Below are 18,515 nucleotides of genomic sequence, written 5' to 3' on the forward strand. Positions count from 1 at the left end.
AACCACACTGCCAGGTCACTGACTTCCTCCCTATAGGCTGTCTCATCATCGTCAGTGATCAGGCCTACCACCGTTGTGTTGTCGGCAAACTTAATTATGGCGTTGGGTTGTGCGCTGCCACGCAGTCGTGGGTGAACAAGGAGTACAGGAGGGGACTGAGCACGCACCCCTGAGGGGCCCCCGTGTTGAGGGTCAGTGTGGCGGATGTGTTGTTACCTACCCTCACATCCTGGGGGTGGCCCGTCATGAAGTCCAGCATCCAGTTGCAGAGGGAGGTGTTCAGTTCCAGGGTCCTTAGTAATGAGTTTGGAGGGCACTATGGTGTTGAACGCTTAGCTGTAATCAATAAACAGCATTATCACGTAGGTGTTCCTTTTGTCCAGGTGGGAAAGGGCAGTGTGGAGTGCAATAGAGATTGCGTCGTCTGTGGATCTGTTGGGGCGGTATGCGAATTGGAGTGGGTCCAGGGTTTCTGGGATGATGGTGTTGATGTGAGCCATGACCAGCCTTTCAAAGCATTTCAGGGCTACAGATGTGAGTGCTACAGGGCGGTAGGTAGTGCCTTGGCATTCTTAGGCACAGGGACTATGGTGGTTTGCTTGAAACGTGTAGGTATTACAAACTGGGTCAGAGAGAGGTTGAAAATGTCAGTGAAGACACTTGCCAGCTGAGTATGCGTCCTGGTAATCCGTCTGGCCCTGCGGCCTTGTGAATGTTAACCTGTTTAACCTTTTACTGCAGTGGGCTAAATCAGGGTCACACAGAGTGTGTCTTGGTAGTCTTAAACAAATCTACTTTGAAACAAAAGTATACACCTCACACACATGGTTATAGCCTTTAAAAAAGAAGACACCTGTCATATATACAGTTGAAATGTATTCAATTTTGAATTTGCATCCCAATATTATGCTTTATATACATCACAGAAGACTGAAATATAACAAAACCGTTTGATATAGAAACACCAGATTTTCGGGCAGGTTTTTGAAACAATGTTTATTAATTATGAAATTATGAAAAATATGAATAACATTCCACCCATGACTAGGTCATTTGACTGCAGGAAAAGGCTACAGGTCTTACTCACTTCGGATACGGAGAGCGTGATCATACAGTCGTCCGGAATAGCTGGTGCTCTCACGCATGGTTCAGTGTTGTTTGCCTCGAAGCGAGCATTGAAGGCATTTAGCTCGTCCGGTAGGTTTGCGTCACTGGGCAGCTCTCAGCTGGTTTTCTCTTTGTAATCCATGATCGTTTGCAAGCCCTGCCACATCCGACGAGCATCAGAGCCAGTGTAGTATTCGATCTTAGTCCTGTATTGACGCTTTGCCTGTTTGATGGTTCGTCGGAGGGCGTTGCAGGATTTCTTATAAGTGTCCGGATTAGTGTCCTTCTCCTTGAAAGCAGCAGCTCTAGCCTTTAGCTCAGTGCAGATGTTGCCTGTAATCCATGGCATCTGGTTGGGATATGTATGTATGTATGGTCACTGTATTCCAGTCACTGTGTTCCAGTCTACTTAACGGGGTGTCTCCCATAGACACCAATGCAATAGCAGCTGGGTCTGGTCTACTTAGTTCATTGACTTGTATTGAACCAGAAAAAACTGCATTTTCCGTCTCTGGCTAGACTAGACTATTACCGGTACGTGTGGGACTTTTATTGTGAAGACCAAAGGAAATAATAGACCCGGAAGTTGTTCTCGCTGTCGCGCTATGATTGAATCTGAGAAGAACGGAGGATGAGGAGGGAGAACATGTCTGATACCCCTACCGAAGCGGGAAAGGAGATGCCGACAAAAAAGCAGAAGCTGAGCAGTGATGAAAACAGTAATCCCGATCTCTCTGCAGATGAGAATGTAAGTTCGATGTGGTTTTGTTCTGTTTGTATCGGCGCCAACATGAAAAATGGTTAACTAACGTTAGCTAGCTAAGTAGCTAACGTTAGCTAGCTATGAAAAGTTCGGCTAACTAGCTAGCGTCTGGTAGTTGATTTTGGAGTTCGTGATGATAGCTGGGCCTTTCCCTATATTTCAACTAGGCCTAGTTGTTGTTTTTAGCTACCTTGCTAACGTTAGTTGTGGTTATTTCCCTTTCAAACATTCCAGAACAGGAAATAAGAAAAGCCTCACTCAACGAGCAAGGGATGCGAGACAACACTGCAAAGGGCCTCCACCTAAGCTAGCTAGTTGGCTAGTTATGCTCTCTAGGTAGCGTTAGCTATCAAGTTTTGGACCCTTCTGGGATTGCCCAAGTAGATAATCATTAGCCAGTTGTCAGTTTAGTTTTTCTAGTCTATCTCAAGCCCCTCACACCCAGGTATGCCTTAGATGGCCTCATGGTAGGCCAGCCCACATCTGACACCAGTGTAACGAACAGGGGGTGCAGAACATCATTGCAGGTTGCAAACGCATCAACCACAACCTAGCCCATCACATGTTGCTATCATTTGTGTTTGTAGGATGATGCTGTCAGCGTTGAGAGCGGGACCAATGTGGAGCGCCCAGACACACCCACCAACACAGCCAACGCTCCAGGCAGGAAGAGCTGGGGCAAGGGCAAGTGGAAATCAAAGAAGTGCAAATATTCCTTCAAGTGCGTCAACAGCCTCAGGGTGAGCCCATGTTATCAAGAATATTACCAATAAATTCCAACTGCAGACATGTCACATCTTGTCAACTGCGCCTACTTTTGATTCCAGAAATGTCGTAATCTCAGCCTTGGACTTGGCATGCCTGTTATAAGTATGTGTGAACTGTGCTGTGCATATGATACTGTGTGAGTTGTAAACAGCTGAATGAAGGTGTGCTAATGTTACGGGTGGGCTCTGAACCCAGGTCTCCCACAGGACAAACCAATGTCTTGACCAAGAGGAAATTCCCCCTTGGGCCGAGGTTCACACTGATTTTGAAGTCGCAGGCAGGGATACCTCATCACCTTGACCATGAGCTCAACTCAACACATAATTAACTGGTTCTTTACACAGGAGGATCATGGCCAGCCATTGTTTGGGGTCCAGTTCAACTGGCACAGTAAAGAAGGGGACCCGCTTGTGTTTGCTACTGTGGGGAGCAACAGAGTAAGTATCTTTGGCATCACATACACCATGTTGAAAGTGTAATAACCAACGCAGGTGGCGTAAAATACAGAAATGAGGGGTCTAATTCTTAAACCCATGTGCCACTTGTCACTGCTGACTATGTGATGTCCTTCATTTACCAGGTAACACTGTATGAGTGCCATTCCCAAGGAGAGATCCGACTCCTGCAGTCTTACGTGGATGCCGATGCAGATGAGAACTTCTACACCTGCGCCTGGACCTTTGACACCAGTACAAGCCATCCGCTCCTGGCCGTGGCCGGGTCACGTGGCATCATTCGGGTGATCAACCACATCACCATGCAGTGTATCAAGGTGGGTGAATCTCTAAGTAGATCAACCACATCACCATGCAGTGTATCAAGGTGGGTGAATCTCTAAGTAGATCAACCACATCACCATGCAGTGTATCAAGGTGGGTGAATCTCTAAGTAGTTTTAGGGATGGAATTTAAATTGGTGCAGAAGGGGGGAGGGGTTAGTTGTGCCACATCTGAATATTTTGTTGTTTTTCAATGCAGCACTATGTGGGTCACGGGAACGCCATCAACGAGCTCAAGTTTCACCCCAGAGACCCCAACCTCCTCCTATCTGTCAGCAAAGGTAGAACAACTACTCACCATAGCTGTGACTTTACAGAAGATAATATTTCCTCAACTGACTTAACCTTTTGAGAACTTAACGATTTACATTTAGGAAGGATTATAGTCTGTGTGTATTTACACCATTAACAGAATGACTTAACAGAAAATCAACTGTCGGTGTGAATATCTCATCAGCTTTGTGTTTGTGTGTTTTTAGACCACGCCCTTCGTCTTTGGAACATCCAAACAGACACACTAGTGGCCATCTTTGGAGGTGTAGAAGGCCATAGAGATGAAGTCCTCAGCGCAGTGAGTACACCACACTACCATCTCTTACTAGCTTTCTTGATCAATAGAAGTCAGGGATTTCTATGTGTATGTTATCATTGAAAATGTCAATACATGTCAAATAAATGAGATTTCTGATTTAATAATCAAAGTCTGTCTGCGCCAGGACTTTGACCTGCTAGGTGAGAAGATCATGTCGTGTGGAATGGATCACTCTCTGAAGCTCTGGCGGATCAACTCGGAGAGGATGCAGAAAGCCATTAACGGATCCTATGAATACAACCCCTCTAAGACAAACAGGTGAAAATATTGATTGTGGGCAACAAACGTACGTGTATTCCCATGTATATTTCAGTTATTCAGCAGACTTTTACCCACAACAAAGCGCATTCAAATAATAGGGCTGGACAAAATGCATAAAAGGAACATCGTACAGTGTTGCCAGGCTATAGTCAGAGTCTCACTTTGTTGAGGTTTTCAAAGTAAAAATGTTTGCTCCTTTAACCGATGATTCGGTCTTCTTCTTACAGGCCATGGGTCTCTCAGAAGATCCACTTCCCAGACTTCTCTACCAGAGACATCCACAGGAACTATGTGGACTGTGTACGCTGGCTGGGAGATCTGATTTTATCCAAGGTAAGACTGTGTGAGAAGCTTCTTGTTCAAACACAGATACGTTACATCCTGTTATTAGGTTGTGGATCCCGTTGTGAGCCTCAACCCCTACTCCTTTGTTCCTGTCCTGACCAGTCGTGTGAGAACGCCATCGTGTGTTGGAAACCAGGGAAGATGGAGGACGACATTGACCTCATCAAACCAAATGAGTCCAACGTGACAATCCTGGGTCGCTTCGACTATAGCCAGTGTGACATCTGGTACATGCGTTTCTCCATGGACTTCTGGCAGAAGGTAAAGATGATATTCTCCTTTCGTTGTGTCTGTCGGATGTGAAGAATCCCTTATCTGCTACTGTTCTTCCCAGTATTGGAAGCAAACAGTGGTTTGGTGTTGGAACTCTATAAAAAATAGATGCAAGGCTGTTGTTTTACATAAAAAATATAAAGTATAGTATTGTCTCTCCACATAGAAAGTTGTCTGAAGCTCAATAAGTATTGTTTGACTATTGAAATAATACATGTCTTGTCCTACAGATGTTGGCTCTGGGAAACCAAGTGGGGAAACTGTATGTGTGGGACCTGGAGGTAGAAGACCCTCACAAAGCAAAGTAAGCATCAGTAGGGAAACTGTATGTTGGGGAAGATACTCTGAAAACACAGTTTACCAAGCTACCAACCGATTCAGACTGGAAGAAGTAAAGCTACTCTTAAGAAACATTGTTTACTAAACTAAAGTTACTTTGAAAAAGTAGTTCACTACATCCAAACTACATCTGAAATGTCAGACTAGTAATTGCATGAACAGATCACTTTGGAGTCAGATGTTAACATAATGTGTAATTTAGCCTTATGAAAGGGCAACATTTTGATTTCCGCCTAAATAGACATACCCAAACGTAATTATTTTTCATGATGGCCATAAACAATAACCGGTAATGTTGTATAGTTTTAGAAAGGTCTGGAACTCACCTTTCTGGTAAATGTTGTTATAAATTGCTGAGGTGTACTCTTTTTAGGACACAAGCTCAAGTACATAGTACAAATATGAAAAACAGAACTTTCTCCTAAACGTCCACTGAGCAGCGCGGAGACACCATTGAAACGTGTGCAGACTCGTTACAACTTCAGTCTGTGACCAAGAGAAAGTGGTCTTTCAATTCAATGAAATTATTTAGTATTTTTTCCATTTTGAAAGCTCTATGTCCGGCTGAGAATATCACAGCGAGATGAAACCACAACGGCTGGACTCAGACTGTCACCGTTCATATGCCGTTTCCCAGGCTGGGCTCACTTGATCAGAGGAAATCGATTCTTTGTCTGGATAGGCCAGAGAATGTGACACGTCACTCCCTATGTAAATGTGGGGTCTGAAACGTGACACTTCAAGTCAGCTCCGCTGAGAGAGTGGAAATGGTGAGCAGACAGATGGGGCTTTCTAGCACTATAAGGCACAGGACCCTATGGCATTCAGAGCGCTTTTTACTCCAAAATGTCAGTCAGAACCGGTCCAGAACTGCTCAGTCCCCCATACATGGGACTTAACATCTAAGAGGTTTAAACACACACAAATATGTTTCAAATGAGAATTAGAAAGGTCTGATGCTGAAAAAGAAATGAAATTGCCTACTTTACCCATATTTTATTTTGGCAGTTTTTTTAATTAAAAGGTTAACTACTGAAAACACCAATAATTGAATTTAGTTCAACTAACACCAAGCACAGCAAAATGTAATTAAATGACTAGTTGAACTACATGTATTTCACTACTCCCTGTATGTGTGGGACGTGAAGGTAGAGGACCTGCAAAGTTAAGTCAACCTCCCACCAAGACACCTCACCTTAGCAGTGGTCCATACCTAGATGCTAGACTGCCTGAGAGAAGAAGTGATGTTAGAAGGCCAGTAGAGAGTGCTCCTCTCCTTGTTATGTGTAATGTTCCAGGGCAGTGACAGAGAAACCACAGAACAATGAGACAGATATTTCACCGGATGTATAAATGTGAAGCATCCGCTTGGCGTTTCCACTCACTACCAAATATGGTAGTGAGAGGAAGCCAAGTGTCCGGCAGTGGGAGAAGCTGGAACAAGATGGATTTTGGCTGACATTCTGCAAATTTCTCATTTTCTCAACATTTGATCTCAATACAGTTTTCTGTTCCCAAAGCTACAATCTGTTATGAACAGAGTGGACTACGTTTTTTAGACTTTACCCTTTGCTAAAGTTTTTAAAAAATGCATTGTTTAGGAGTGCAAAGGCGAATTGAGTTATTGCGCACTTCAGAGTAGGCGTTCCCTAACAAATATGCAAATGTACGCTACAGCGCGCCAATAGGATCTCGCAAGCTCGTGCTTGGCTCTGCCAACCTCCTTGCTTGTTTTGCCCACTGACTAATTTGTTCCCATTTGAAACGACGGGCGGTGGTCTATCTTGGTTTAGTTCTAAAAAAAAATCTGAGACAGTCTGTTTCTGTTGTTTCACCAAATACATTCTAACCTGGATCTCTGGTTTAGATGCACCATCCTCACCCTCCCAAGATGCACCTCTGCCATCAGACAGACCAGCTTCAGCCGTGACAGCAGTATCCTGATCGCAGTCTGCGACGACGCCTCTATCTGGCGCTGGGACCGCCTGAGATGAAGATGACGTTGACAATGAGCAGCCGACTCTATTATCTGACGGACCAGTCACTTTGCTGTCAGGAACCGGAGACATTTTCCAGGTACACATTTTCTGTGTATAGTCTGCATCAGATCTGTCCAATGGAGGAGGGGTTTAACATCTCAGGAACCACTCCCAACATGACACAACGGTGCTACAGTCTGCGCAGAAAAATGTGTATCTGGAACGCACCAATTATCTTTGTTTTGTTTCCCTACCCTTCTCCGGATTACACTTACACCAGCCCATCCTTATTAAACCCATGAGGGGGGAGTGAAAAGGGGCACAATTTGGGGAGAATCAGACTGCAACCCTGGAGCCCTTCAAGCTTTCTCCCCCTTGCTATTTGCTTCCCCTTTGCTTACTTTTCACTTTTAAATGGGCTTTAATAAAAGCTATTTTTCTAAAGGTTTCTGGTCTCATTGTGAGGTACTGAAGCTTGAAAAGAAGCTGGGAAAGCATGCTAACTAAATAAATACAAGCCCAGACCACCTGAATGCGGAGAACAGGAGTAGAGACAGTTAGGCTGCCCCAACAATGCATCTCATCCACTAGAAAATAAATGAAGCAACTAGGATCCGCTTGTATAGGCATGCTAAATATGTATAGAATAAACTAGTGGCGCAAAGAACATTTTAGGAAATGTTTTAATTAATATTATTTATTTGACAAAAGACCTACAAGTAATTGTAGCTATAAAACAAGACCTCTTCATCTTCTGTGGAGGACCATTCCTGGACATTATGGAGCAGAAAATGAAGTCTTTGGTTCTCTGTCCATGCCCATTTATCATTGTTTTTTAATACTGTGGTATCATCGCGACAACTCATGTCTTCCAGAAATTAGGGTTTTGAGCCATGCGCCTCTGGCAGTTCTCATACCTGGGGAGAAAGAGACCAAAGGAGCACATGACTTTATGCTTTTGATATAGGAAGCACGTTCAGATCTTTTGCAGTGTCCATGCTTAACTGAGTGATTGAGCAGTTCCTCCGCAAAATGTTAGTTTCCTTCTTGTAGCCAGCCCAATAACCACAGGTTCCACAAACGTGGGTCAGGCAAATTTTTAAATAATTAATTGGGTTAATTCAAGCAGGTGTTTAAATGGTCTGACTTTGAATAGGACCAACAGGGAATCATTTTACCATTTGAGGATGGAACTGGCAGGGATGAACATTTCTGAGGGGTTTGGAGTCATCTGCGACTGGGAAACAGCAAATGACGAGGAGAAATTATACAAACTGTCCAGCATCTTCTGAGTGAACTGAGGAGAGAGAGTTGAGTTTGTGTCAGCTGAGCGTGTAGGTGCTCTTAGCAATGTCAAAATAAAAGTCCTGCACGTTCGCCATAAGTGGACAAAAAAGGAATAACTTGTGGGGGACTTTTATTGACACGAGGTAAGCAGAGAGGAAGTGGCTCTACAACAGACCCACGTTTGAAAAGTCTCTTAATACGATCCTTTAGATATTATCTCAACTTCCCCCAGTCATACTGGCCAACTGTTCTGCCCACCGGCACAGTAAGTTGAAATTGAATTGTATTTAACTCCTGGCTGCCCATGGACTGTTTTTGTGCAACCTAATACGATTGAACACAACGCTTTAGAAAGTCTACACATTTTATTGTGTTACAAAGTGGGATTAAAATGTAACATTTTAAAAAGATGAATAAAACAGACTCCAATATACCTTAATTTGATAAGAATTCACCCTCTTGAGTCAATGCATGTTAGAAACACCTTTGACTGTATCTTTGATGTGTCTGGGATACATCATCCACAGCATATTTATTAACTTGACCAGGCTTAAAGATAGTCTGATTTGTTATTGTTACCATCAACCAATCACTGCCCTTTGAGGCTTTCGAAAATCTCCTTGATCTTTGTAGTTGAATCTGTGCTTGAAATTCAATACTTGACTGAGGGACCTTACATACAGTGGGGAGAACAAGTATTTGATACACTGCCGATTTTGCAGGTTTTCCTACTTACAAAGCATGTAGAGGTCTGTAATTTTTATCATAGGTACACTTCAACTGTGAGAGACGGAATCTAAAACAAAAATCCAGAAAATCACATTGTATGATTTTTAAGAAAATAATTTGCATTTTATTGCATGACATAAGTATTTGATCACCTACCAACCAGTAAGAATTCCGGCTCTCACAGACCTGTTAGTTTTTCTTTAAGAAGCCCTCCTGTTCTCCACTCATTACCTGTATTAACTGCACCTGTTTGAACTCGTTACCTGTATAAAAGACACCTGTCCACACACTCAATCAAACAGACTCCAACCTCTCCACAATGGCCAAGACCAGAGAGCTGTGTAAGGACATCAGGAAAAAAATTGTAGACCTGCACAAGGCTGGGATGGGCTACAGGACAATAGGCAAACAGCTTGGTGAGAAGGCAACAACTGTTGGCTCAATTATTAGAAAATGGAAGAAGTTCAAGATGACGGTCAATCACCCTTGGTCTGGGGCTCCATGCAAGATCTCACCTCGTGGGGCATCAATGATCATGAGGAAGGTGAGGGATCAGCCCAGAACTACACGACAGGACCTGGTCAATGACCTGAAGAGAGCTGGGACCACAGTTTCAAAGAAAACCATTAGTAACACACTACGCCGTCATGGATAAAAATCCTGCAGCGCACGCAAGGTCCCCCTGCTCTAGCCATCGCATGTCCAGGCCCATCTGAAGTTTGCCAATGACCATCTGGATGATCCAGAGGAGGAATGGGAGAAGGTCATGTGGTCTGATGAGACAAAAATAGAGCTTTTTGTTCTAAACTCCACTCGCCGTGTTTGGAGGAAGAAGAAGGATGAGTACAACCCCAAGAACACCATCCCAACCGTGAAGCATGGAGGTGGAAACATCATTCTTTGGGGATGCTTTTCTGCAAAGGGGACAGGACGACTGCACCGTATTGAGGGGAGGATGGATGGGGCCATGTATCGCGAGATCTTGGCCAACAACCTCCTTCCCTCAGTAAGAGCATTGAAGATGGGTCGTGGCTGGGTCTTCCAGCATGACAACGACCCGAAACACAAAGCCAGGGCAACTAAGGAGTGGCTACGTAAGAAGCATCTCAAGGTCCTGGAGTGGCCTAGCCAGTCTCCAGACCTGAACCCAATAGAAAATCTTTGGAGGGAGCTGAAAGTCCGTATTGCCCAGCGACAGCCCCCGAAACCTGAAGGATCTGGAGAAGGTCTGTATGGAGGAGTGGGCCAAAATCCCTGCTGCAGTGTGTGCAAACCTGGTCAAGACCTACAGGAAACGTATGATCTCTGTAATTGCAAACAAAGGTTTCTGTACCAAATATAAGTTCTGCTTTTCTGATGTATCAAATACTTGTCATGCAATAAAATGCAAATTATTTTCTTAAAAATCATACAATGTGATTTTCTGGATTCTTGTTTTAGATTCCGTCTCTCACAGTTGAAGTGTACCTATGATAAAAATTACAGACCTCTACATGCTTTGTAAGTAGGAAAACCTGCAAAATCGGCAGTGTATCAAATACTTGTTCTCCCCACTGTATGTATGTATGGGGGACAGAGGAAAGGGTAGTCATTAAAAAAATGTCAACCGAGTGAGTCTATATAACTTGTGATTTGTTAAGCCAAATTTTACTTCTGGACTAATTTAGGCTTGCCTAAACAAAGGGGTGAATACTTATGTAACGGCTATAGTTTTAATTTTTTATGTGTAGTATTTTATTTTCACTTTGACATAGTATTTTCTGTAGATCAATGACCAAAATAAATATTGAAATCTATTTCAATCCCACTTTGTAACAGCAATGTGAAAAAAGTTCAAGGGGGTGTAGACTTTCTATAGGCACTGTAAATACACCCGTGTTGCTAGGACACAGCAATCAAAGCAAGCAGCTTGAGTATTGACTCGTATACATATTATCAAAGGAAGATTACTTTAACTGATTATGTACACTGCAAACCACCCATAATATTCTTCTAACTAACCTGCATGAAAGAGTCAACAGCGGACACAGTGGCACCTGATACAGGCGTCTGTTGGACCAGCTGCTCCAAAGGCTCAATAGATACACCGACTTGGGCCATGGAGGCAAGCTGAGGTACTGCCATCATTCCAAATGGATGCGCTCCACCCTCACCTATAGGAAGACAGCAGAAACAACACTATTTCATTTTCACCACAACTGGCAATCAGTTTACCCACCTAGTTTTTTACCACTACATCACTGTGTAACACACATACAGGTAAAAGTCAGTAAATTAGAATATTTTGAAAAACTTGATTTATTTCAGTAATTGCATTCAAAAGGTGTAACTTGTACATTATATTTATTCATTGCACACAGACTGATGCATTCAAATGTTTATTTCATTTAATTTTGATGATTTGAAGTGGCAACAAATGAAAATCCAAAATTCCGTGTGTCACAAAATTAGAATATTGTGTAAGGGTTACATTTTGAAGACACCTGGTGCCACAAACTAATCAGCTGATTAACTCAAAACACCTGCAAAGGGCTTTAAATGGTCTCTCAGTCCAGTTCTGAAGCCTACACAAACATGGGGAAGACTTCAGATTTGACAGCTGTCCAAAAGGCGACCATCGACACATTGCACAAGGAGGGAAAGACACAAAAGGTTATTGCAGAAGAGGCTGGCTGTTCTCAGAGCTCTGTGTCCAAACACATTAATAGAGAGGCAAAGGGAAGGAAAAACTGTGGTCAGAAAAAGTGTACAAGCGATAGGGATCACCGCGCCCTAGTCAAGATTGTGAAAAAAAACCCATTCAAAAATGTGGGGAGATTCACAAGGAGTGGACAGCTGCTGGAGTCAGGGCTTCAAGATCCACCACCAAGAGACGCTTGAAAGACATGGGTTTCAACTGCCGCATACCTCGTGTCAAGCCACTGTTGACCAAGAAACAGCGCAAAAGCGTCTCACCTGGGCTAAGGAAAAAAAGAGCTGGACTGCTGCTGAGTGGTCTAAAGTCATGTTTTCTGACGAAAGCAAATTTTGCATTTCCTTTGGAAATCGAGGTCCCAGAGTCTGGAGGAAGACAGGAGAGGCACAGGATCCACGTTGCCTGAAGTCTAGTGTAAAGTTTCCACCATCAGTGATGGTTTGGGGTGCCATGTCATCTGCTGGTGTCGGTCCACTCTGTTTCCTGAGATCCAGGGTCAACGCAGCCGTCTACCAGCAAGTTTTAGAGCACTTCATGCTTCCTGCTGCTGACCTGCTCTATGGAGATGGAGATTTCAGGTTCCAACAGGACTTGGCGCCTGCACACAGCGCAAAATCTACCCGTGCCTGGTTTACGGACCATGGTATTTCTGTTCTAAATTGGCCAGCCAACTCCCCTGACCTTAGCCCCATAGAAAATCTGTGGGGTATTGTGAAAAGGAAGATGCAGAATGCCAGACCCAATAACGCAGAAGAGTTGAAGGCCACTATCAGAGCAACCTGGGCTCTCATAACACCTGAGCAGTGCCAGAAACTCATCGACTCCATGCCACGCCGCATTAATGCAGTAATTGAGGCAAAAGGAGCTCCAACCAAGTATTGAGTATTGTACATGCTCATATTTTTCATTTTCATACTTTTCAGTTGGCCAACATTTCTAAAAAAAATCCCTTTTTGTATTAGCCTTAAGTAATATTCTAATTTTGTGACACACTGAATTTTGGATTTTCATTTGTTGCCACTTCAAATCATCAAAATTAAATGAAATAAACATTTGAATGCATCAGTCTGTGTGCAATGAATAAATATAATGTACAAGTTACACCTTTTGAATGCAATTACTGAAATAAATCAAGTTTTTCAAAATATTCTAATTTACTGACTTTTACCTGTATACTGAAAAAACACCTTGTGACAACTGCTAATGTAATAAGAACTTTATTAGCTACATTTGATTGGGTGATACTCACCTGGTTTTAATTGAGATATTTTAAAGATGGCACTTGGTTTTTCGTTGGTGATGAAACCCAGGAGCTGCCAGACCTGCCCACTGACGGGGTCCGGGAAGGAGAAGTAGACGGCGCCACCCATCCCCGCAGGGAAAGGCACTGTGCCCAGCATGAACACCACTACATGGTTCACATTCTCATAGTCTGGTAGGTTGAAGACGAACTTGTCACCAGCAACCTGCTGGGCGTCGGTCTGGACCTAAAATACAATTTTGACTCCTACATGAGGCACAATCTGTTTCTGTATTTCAGCAGTTCGACCCTGCCACTTTTTTTTTGTAAACTGAGGAATTGGGGGGTAGGTAGAGACCAGTGGAGGGTGGTGGGAGGAGTTACAGGAGGACAGGCTCATAATAACTGGAAAGGAATCGAACGTGGTTTCCATATCTTTGTGTATGATACCTTTACATTTATTCCATTCCAGCCATTACAATAATAATATGCCATTTAGCAGACGCTTTTATCCAAAGCGACTTACAGTCATGCGTGCATACATTTTTTTTGTGTGTGTATGGGTGGTTCCGGGGATCGAACCCACTACCCTGGCGTTACAAGCGCCGTGCTCTACCAGCTGAGCTACAGAGGACCACAATGAGCCTGTCCTTACAGCTCCTCCCACCGGCCTCCTCTGGTAGGGACATGTTGATGTATCTATATAGGGACAATTCATTGACAGCCATGTATGCCTGCATGTCCATGGACCTGTCATGGTGGTAGGAAATATACTTCAAAGCTATACATTTCCTGTTTATAATGACACAAAAAAACATTGGAGTACAATTTCGGTTATGATACTAGCTAGTTAGGGTAAGAAAAGTTATACAAGCTAAACTGCAGAGCCATGATGTACACAAAACATCTGTTTGGCTCTGCTAAACTCATATCATAAAGCATTTATAGCTAGCTATAGTGTTCAACAATCAATGGGTATATGTAGCCACGAGTATAAATGACCAGTGAACAGCAGGAATACAATAACACATTGTCCCTTCATATCAAATGTGTAGCTAGCTGTCATTTCAGTCCCAAGTTAGCTTGCTGCCGTTAGCAAGTTACATACTTACCAATCTACCAGCAACCAAACATCCAAACATTTTAATGTCCTTGGTTACTTTATATTTGGGTCAAGATGACTGTCTTACACTCAATCGATAGCACCAGCTGTGCCCATTCCACAAAACTCCCGAGAAATTAGTTAGCTAACTCAAACGTTTTGTTTCTTGTATGGTCTGGCTCTGACCACGTGTTTACAAGAGCTTCCGGTTTGATTGACATTTCAAAATAAAAGCGCCCAGATAGAAAGTGATAGAATGTGATATAACGCTTGTGTGGTTCTAATACAGCGAGGGAAAAAAGTATTTGATCCCCTGCTGATTTTGTACGTTTGCCCACTGACAAAGAAATGATCAGTCTATCATTTTAATGGTAGGTTTATTTGAACAGTGAGAGACAGAATAACAACAACAAAAATCCAGAAAAACGCATGTCAAAAACGTTGTAAATTGATTTGCATTTTAATGAGGGAAATAAGTATTTGACCCCTCTCAATCAGAAAGATGTCTGGCTCCCAGGTGTCTTTTATACAGGTAACGAGCTGAGATTAGGAGCACATTCTTAAAGGGAGTGCTCCTAATCTCACCTTGTTACCTGTATAAAAGACACCTGTCCACAGAAGCAATCAATCAGATTCCAAACTCTCCACCATGGCCAAGACCGAAGAGCTCTCCAAGGATGTCAGGGACAAGATTGTAGACCTACACAAGGCTGGAATGGGCTACAAGACCATCGCCAAGCAGCTTGGTGAGAAGGTGACAACAGTTGGTGCGATTATTCGCAAATGGAAGAAACATAAAATAACTGTCAATCTCCCTCGGCCTGGGGCTCCATGCAAGATCTCACCTTGTGGAGTTGTAATGATCATGAGAATGGTGAGGAATCAGCCCAGAACTACACGGGAGGATCTTGTCAATGATCTCAAGGCAGCTGGGACCATAGTCACCAAGAAAACAATTGGTAACACATTACGCCGTGAAGGACTGAAATCTTGCAGCGCCCGCAGCCCCCTGCTCAAGAAAGGGGCACATATACATGCCCGTCTGAAGTTTGCCAATGAACATCTGAATGATTCAGAGGAGAACTGGGTGAAAGTGTTGTGGTCAGATGAGACCAAAATGGAGCTCTTTGGCATCAACTCAACTCGCCGTGTTTGGAGGAGGAGGAATGCTGCCTATGACCCCAAAAACACCATCCCCACCGTCAAACATGGAGGTGGAAACATTATGCTTTGGGGGTGTTTTTCTGCTAAGGGGTCAGGACAACTTCACCGCATCAAAGGGACGATGGACGGGGCCATGTCCCATCAAATCGTGGGTGAGAACCTCCTTCCCTCAGCCAGGGCATTGAAAATGGGTTGTGGATAGGTATTCCAGCATGCCAATGACCCAAAACACACGGCCAAGGCAACAAAGGAGTGGCTCAAGAAGAAGCACATTAAGGTCCTGGAGTGGCCTAGCCAGTCTCCAGACCTTAATCCCATAGAAAATCTTTGGAGGGAGCTGAAGGTTCGAGTTGCCAAACGTCAGGCTCGAAACCTTAATGACTTGGAGAAGATCTGCAAAGAGGAGTGGGACAAAATCCCTCCTGAGATGTGTGCAAACCTGGTGGCCAACTACAAGAAACGTCTGACCTCTGTCATTGCCAACAAGGGTTTTGCCACCAAGTACTAAGTCATGTTTTGCAGAGGGGTCAAATACTTATTTCCCTAATTAAAATGCAAATAAATTTTTGACATGCGTCTTTCTGGATTTTGTTGTTGTTATTCTGTCTCTCACTGTTCAAATAAACCTACCATTAAAATTATAGACTGATCATGTCTTTGTCAGTGGGCAAACGTACAAAATCAGCAGGGGATCAAATACTTTTTTCCCTCACTGTAGGTAGGCTGTTTGTTTAAGAAGGAAAAAACATGTACAAAAATAAAGCACCAGAAACAAGAAATGTCTATAATCTAAGAAATTATATTGTGATGGGACTGCAGAAAAAATACACAATTTGGGTCCATGAAAGTATGAAAACAGAAATACTGAGGTGAGTTCCTTGATATTAGGAATTGAAGGAGCATTCAGTAGGAGTCTGTGAAAGGCTTCTTTGTTTGGCCTTTCAATCTGAGGAACTGTTCCAATCACTGATGCTCGGAGGAGAATGTTAGGGTGAATGTGAGCTATTCGTCTGTGACCTCTGGGTCTACTATATTCTTGGTTGGCTTGGAATTAATCCACATTTTAAACAATTGCCATTGAAGTCATGAGCATCCACCTATTATTGGCTTATTGGTCATCTAACATTGGGGTATATTGGGGAAATTTAACTTTGATTTTTTAAATTGAAGAGTATTTTATTGAAACTGGTTGCACTGGGTTGAGTAATGTTTGTTGATATGTCAATATAGATTGAATAGCACCAATGCCTGCCACAATGAAACCATTATTGTCAGCCAGACCATAGTCACCAATAACTAATAACTGTCACCAAAAGCTGCCAAGGTAAACCTCCACACCCCTCACTGGACTTTTATCATTACACTCCATCAAACTCTATTGGATGATACTATAGCTTTCTCTTTCCATGAAGTCAAGCACTCCAGCATTCCAGTGATGTGATAGTTTAGAGTTGAAATCATCAGTTACAGACAAAATTGGATAACTGTGACTTGTGTCATGTGGCTCATCCTGTTCAGACTGGAGTTGTCCATTGTTGTCTTGTCTTCAGATCATTTCTCTGAAGAAGACGGCAGAAGACCCCTGATCCAACGGGAGTTCTACCATGTATGGATCCACATGGCCCACTAAGTGGACGAGGAATTGCCTGAACTATGTGAGTAATCTGGATACAGTGTTACCTCTATGTGTTTACATGTTCATGTTATTATCAGGCTTCAGACTACTACTGAATTCAGGAAATATCTATACTCTGATCAATGGCTCTGGTCAATAGACTATTGTGCTACTTTGGGACAACTTCAAGCATATGGGTTGTCGAAACATTCATAACCTTCATAGAGCCTTTATTCAATATCTATTACGTGTGAAGTTGTTGAAGAGTATGGCATACTCATAAGGCAGACGTATTTCTATTATCTGTTTCTGCAATTAACTTTAAAAAATAAACTGAACATTAAAGTATGACAATGAAACAACTGTATGTATTAGTCTAATTGATAAATAACTTAAACAACATAAGTTATTTTTATGCGTATACCATTCTGAAAAGGTTATTTTGAATTCACAGAGTAGGCTTAGGCTAGGCTATGCTGAAGGTGTGGTTGTAGGATTACAGTGAGGGAAAAAAGTATTTGATCCCCTGCTGATTTTGTACGTTTGCCCACTGACAAAGACATGATCAGTCTATAATTTTAATGGTAGGTTTATTTGAACAGTAAGAGACAGAATAACAAAACAAAAATTCCAGAAAAACACGTCAAAAATGTTATAAATTGATTTACATTTTAATGAGGGAAATAAGTATTCCCAGCAATCCCAGAACAACAGCAAAGGACCTTGTGAAGATGCTGGAGGAAACATGTACAAAAGTATCTATATCCACAGTAAAACGACTCCTATATTGACATAACCTGAAAGGCCGCTCAGCAAGGAAGAAGCCACTGCTCCAAAACCGCCATAAAAAAGCCAGACTACTGCACATGGGGACAAAGATCGTACTTTTTGGAGAAATGTCTTCTGGTCTGATGAAACAAAAATAGAACTGTTTGTCCATAATGACCATCGTTATGTTTGGAGGAAAAAGGGGGTCGATTGCAAGCCGAAGAACTCCATCCCAACCGTGAAGCACAGGGGTGGCAGCATCATGCTGTGGGGGTGCTTTGCTGTAGGAGGGACTGGTGCACTTCACAAAATAGATGGCATCATGACGAAGGAAAATTATATGGATATATTGAAGCAACATTTCAAGACATCAGTCAGGAAGTTAAAGCTTGGTCGCAAATGGGTCTTCCAAATGGACAATGACCCCAAGCATACTTCAAAAGTTGTGGCAAAATGGCTTAAGGACAACAAAGTCAAGGTATTGGAGTGGCCATCACAAAGCCCTGACCTCAATCCTATAGAACATTTGTGGGAAGAACTGAAAAAGTTTGTGCGAGCAAGGAGGCCTACAAACCTGACTCAGTTACACCAGCTCTGTCAGGAGGAATGGGCCAAAATTCACCCAACTTATTGTGGGAAGCTTGTGGAAGGCTACCCGAAATGTTTGACCCAAGTTAAACAATTTAAAGGCAATGCTACCAAATACTAAT

The 18,515-nt window shown here is 42.8% G+C and overlaps 2 protein-coding genes across 3 annotated transcripts; one reads left to right on the forward strand and one right to left on the reverse strand.

Moving 5' to 3' along the window:
• Window positions 1-1,680: 1,680 nt before the first annotated feature.
• Window positions 1,681-7,653, forward strand: LOC123481639 (polycomb protein eed). Of its 2 annotated transcripts, XM_045206347.1 has the most exons (11): window positions 1,688-1,855; window positions 2,458-2,610; window positions 2,983-3,075; window positions 3,219-3,410; window positions 3,616-3,697; window positions 3,896-3,987; window positions 4,133-4,266; window positions 4,497-4,602; window positions 4,717-4,875; window positions 5,118-5,191; window positions 7,094-7,653. In XM_045206347.1, exons 1-11 carry the CDS (start codon window positions 1,739-1,741, stop codon window positions 7,218-7,220), a joined length of 1,329 nt encoding a protein of 442 aa, XP_045062282.1. In that variant the 5' UTR covers window positions 1,688-1,738; the 3' UTR covers window positions 7,221-7,653. The 2 variants fall into 2 exon arrangements, with proteins under 2 accessions (XP_045062281.1, XP_045062282.1); XM_045206346.1 differs by having other exon boundaries at window positions 1,681-1,855; window positions 4,497-4,875.
• A 217-nt stretch (window positions 7,654-7,870) lies between these two features.
• LOC121536049 (protein Hikeshi) lies at window positions 7,871-14,454 on the reverse strand. The gene is made up of 5 exons (XM_041843345.2): window positions 14,269-14,454; window positions 13,166-13,403; window positions 11,223-11,374; window positions 8,384-8,502; window positions 7,871-8,122 (listed from the first exon to the last, which is right to left on the reverse strand). The coding sequence occupies exons 1-5, from the start codon at window positions 14,296-14,298 to the stop codon at window positions 8,068-8,070; spliced, it is 594 nt and encodes a 197-aa protein (XP_041699279.2). The 5' UTR covers window positions 14,299-14,454; the 3' UTR covers window positions 7,871-8,067.
• Window positions 14,455-18,515: the final 4,061 nt, after the last annotated feature.

This window comes from Coregonus clupeaformis, chromosome 22 (assembly GCF_020615455.1).
Source record: "Coregonus clupeaformis isolate EN_2021a chromosome 22, ASM2061545v1, whole genome shotgun sequence".
In the NCBI taxonomy this organism is placed as follows: Eukaryota; Metazoa; Chordata; class Actinopteri; order Salmoniformes; family Salmonidae; genus Coregonus; species Coregonus clupeaformis.

Bases quoted from the DNA above. Each gene is read 5' to 3' on its own strand.
- LOC123481639 (XM_045206346.1), top strand. From the start codon at position 1,739: ATGAGGAGGGAGAACATGTCTGATACCCCTACCGAAGCGGGAAAGGAG. The intron at 4,267-4,496 runs GTGAAAATATTG...TTCTTCTTACAG, and splicing joins AACCCCTCTAAGACAAACAG to GCCATGGGTCTCTCAGAAGA. The intron at 5,192-7,093 runs GTAAGCATCAGT...TCTCTGGTTTAG, and splicing joins GAAGACCCTCACAAAGCAAA to ATGCACCATCCTCACCCTCC.
- LOC121536049 (XM_041843345.2), bottom strand. From the start codon at position 14,298: ATGTTTGGATGTTTGGTTGCTGGTAGATTG. The intron at 13,404-14,268 runs GTAAGTATGTAA...ATTGTATTTTAG, and splicing joins GTTTGGTTGCTGGTAGATTG to GTCCAGACCGACGCCCAGCA. The intron at 8,123-8,383 runs GTAAAATGATTC...CTTTCTCCCCAG, and splicing joins GCCAGTTCCATCCTCAAATG to GTATGAGAACTGCCAGAGGC.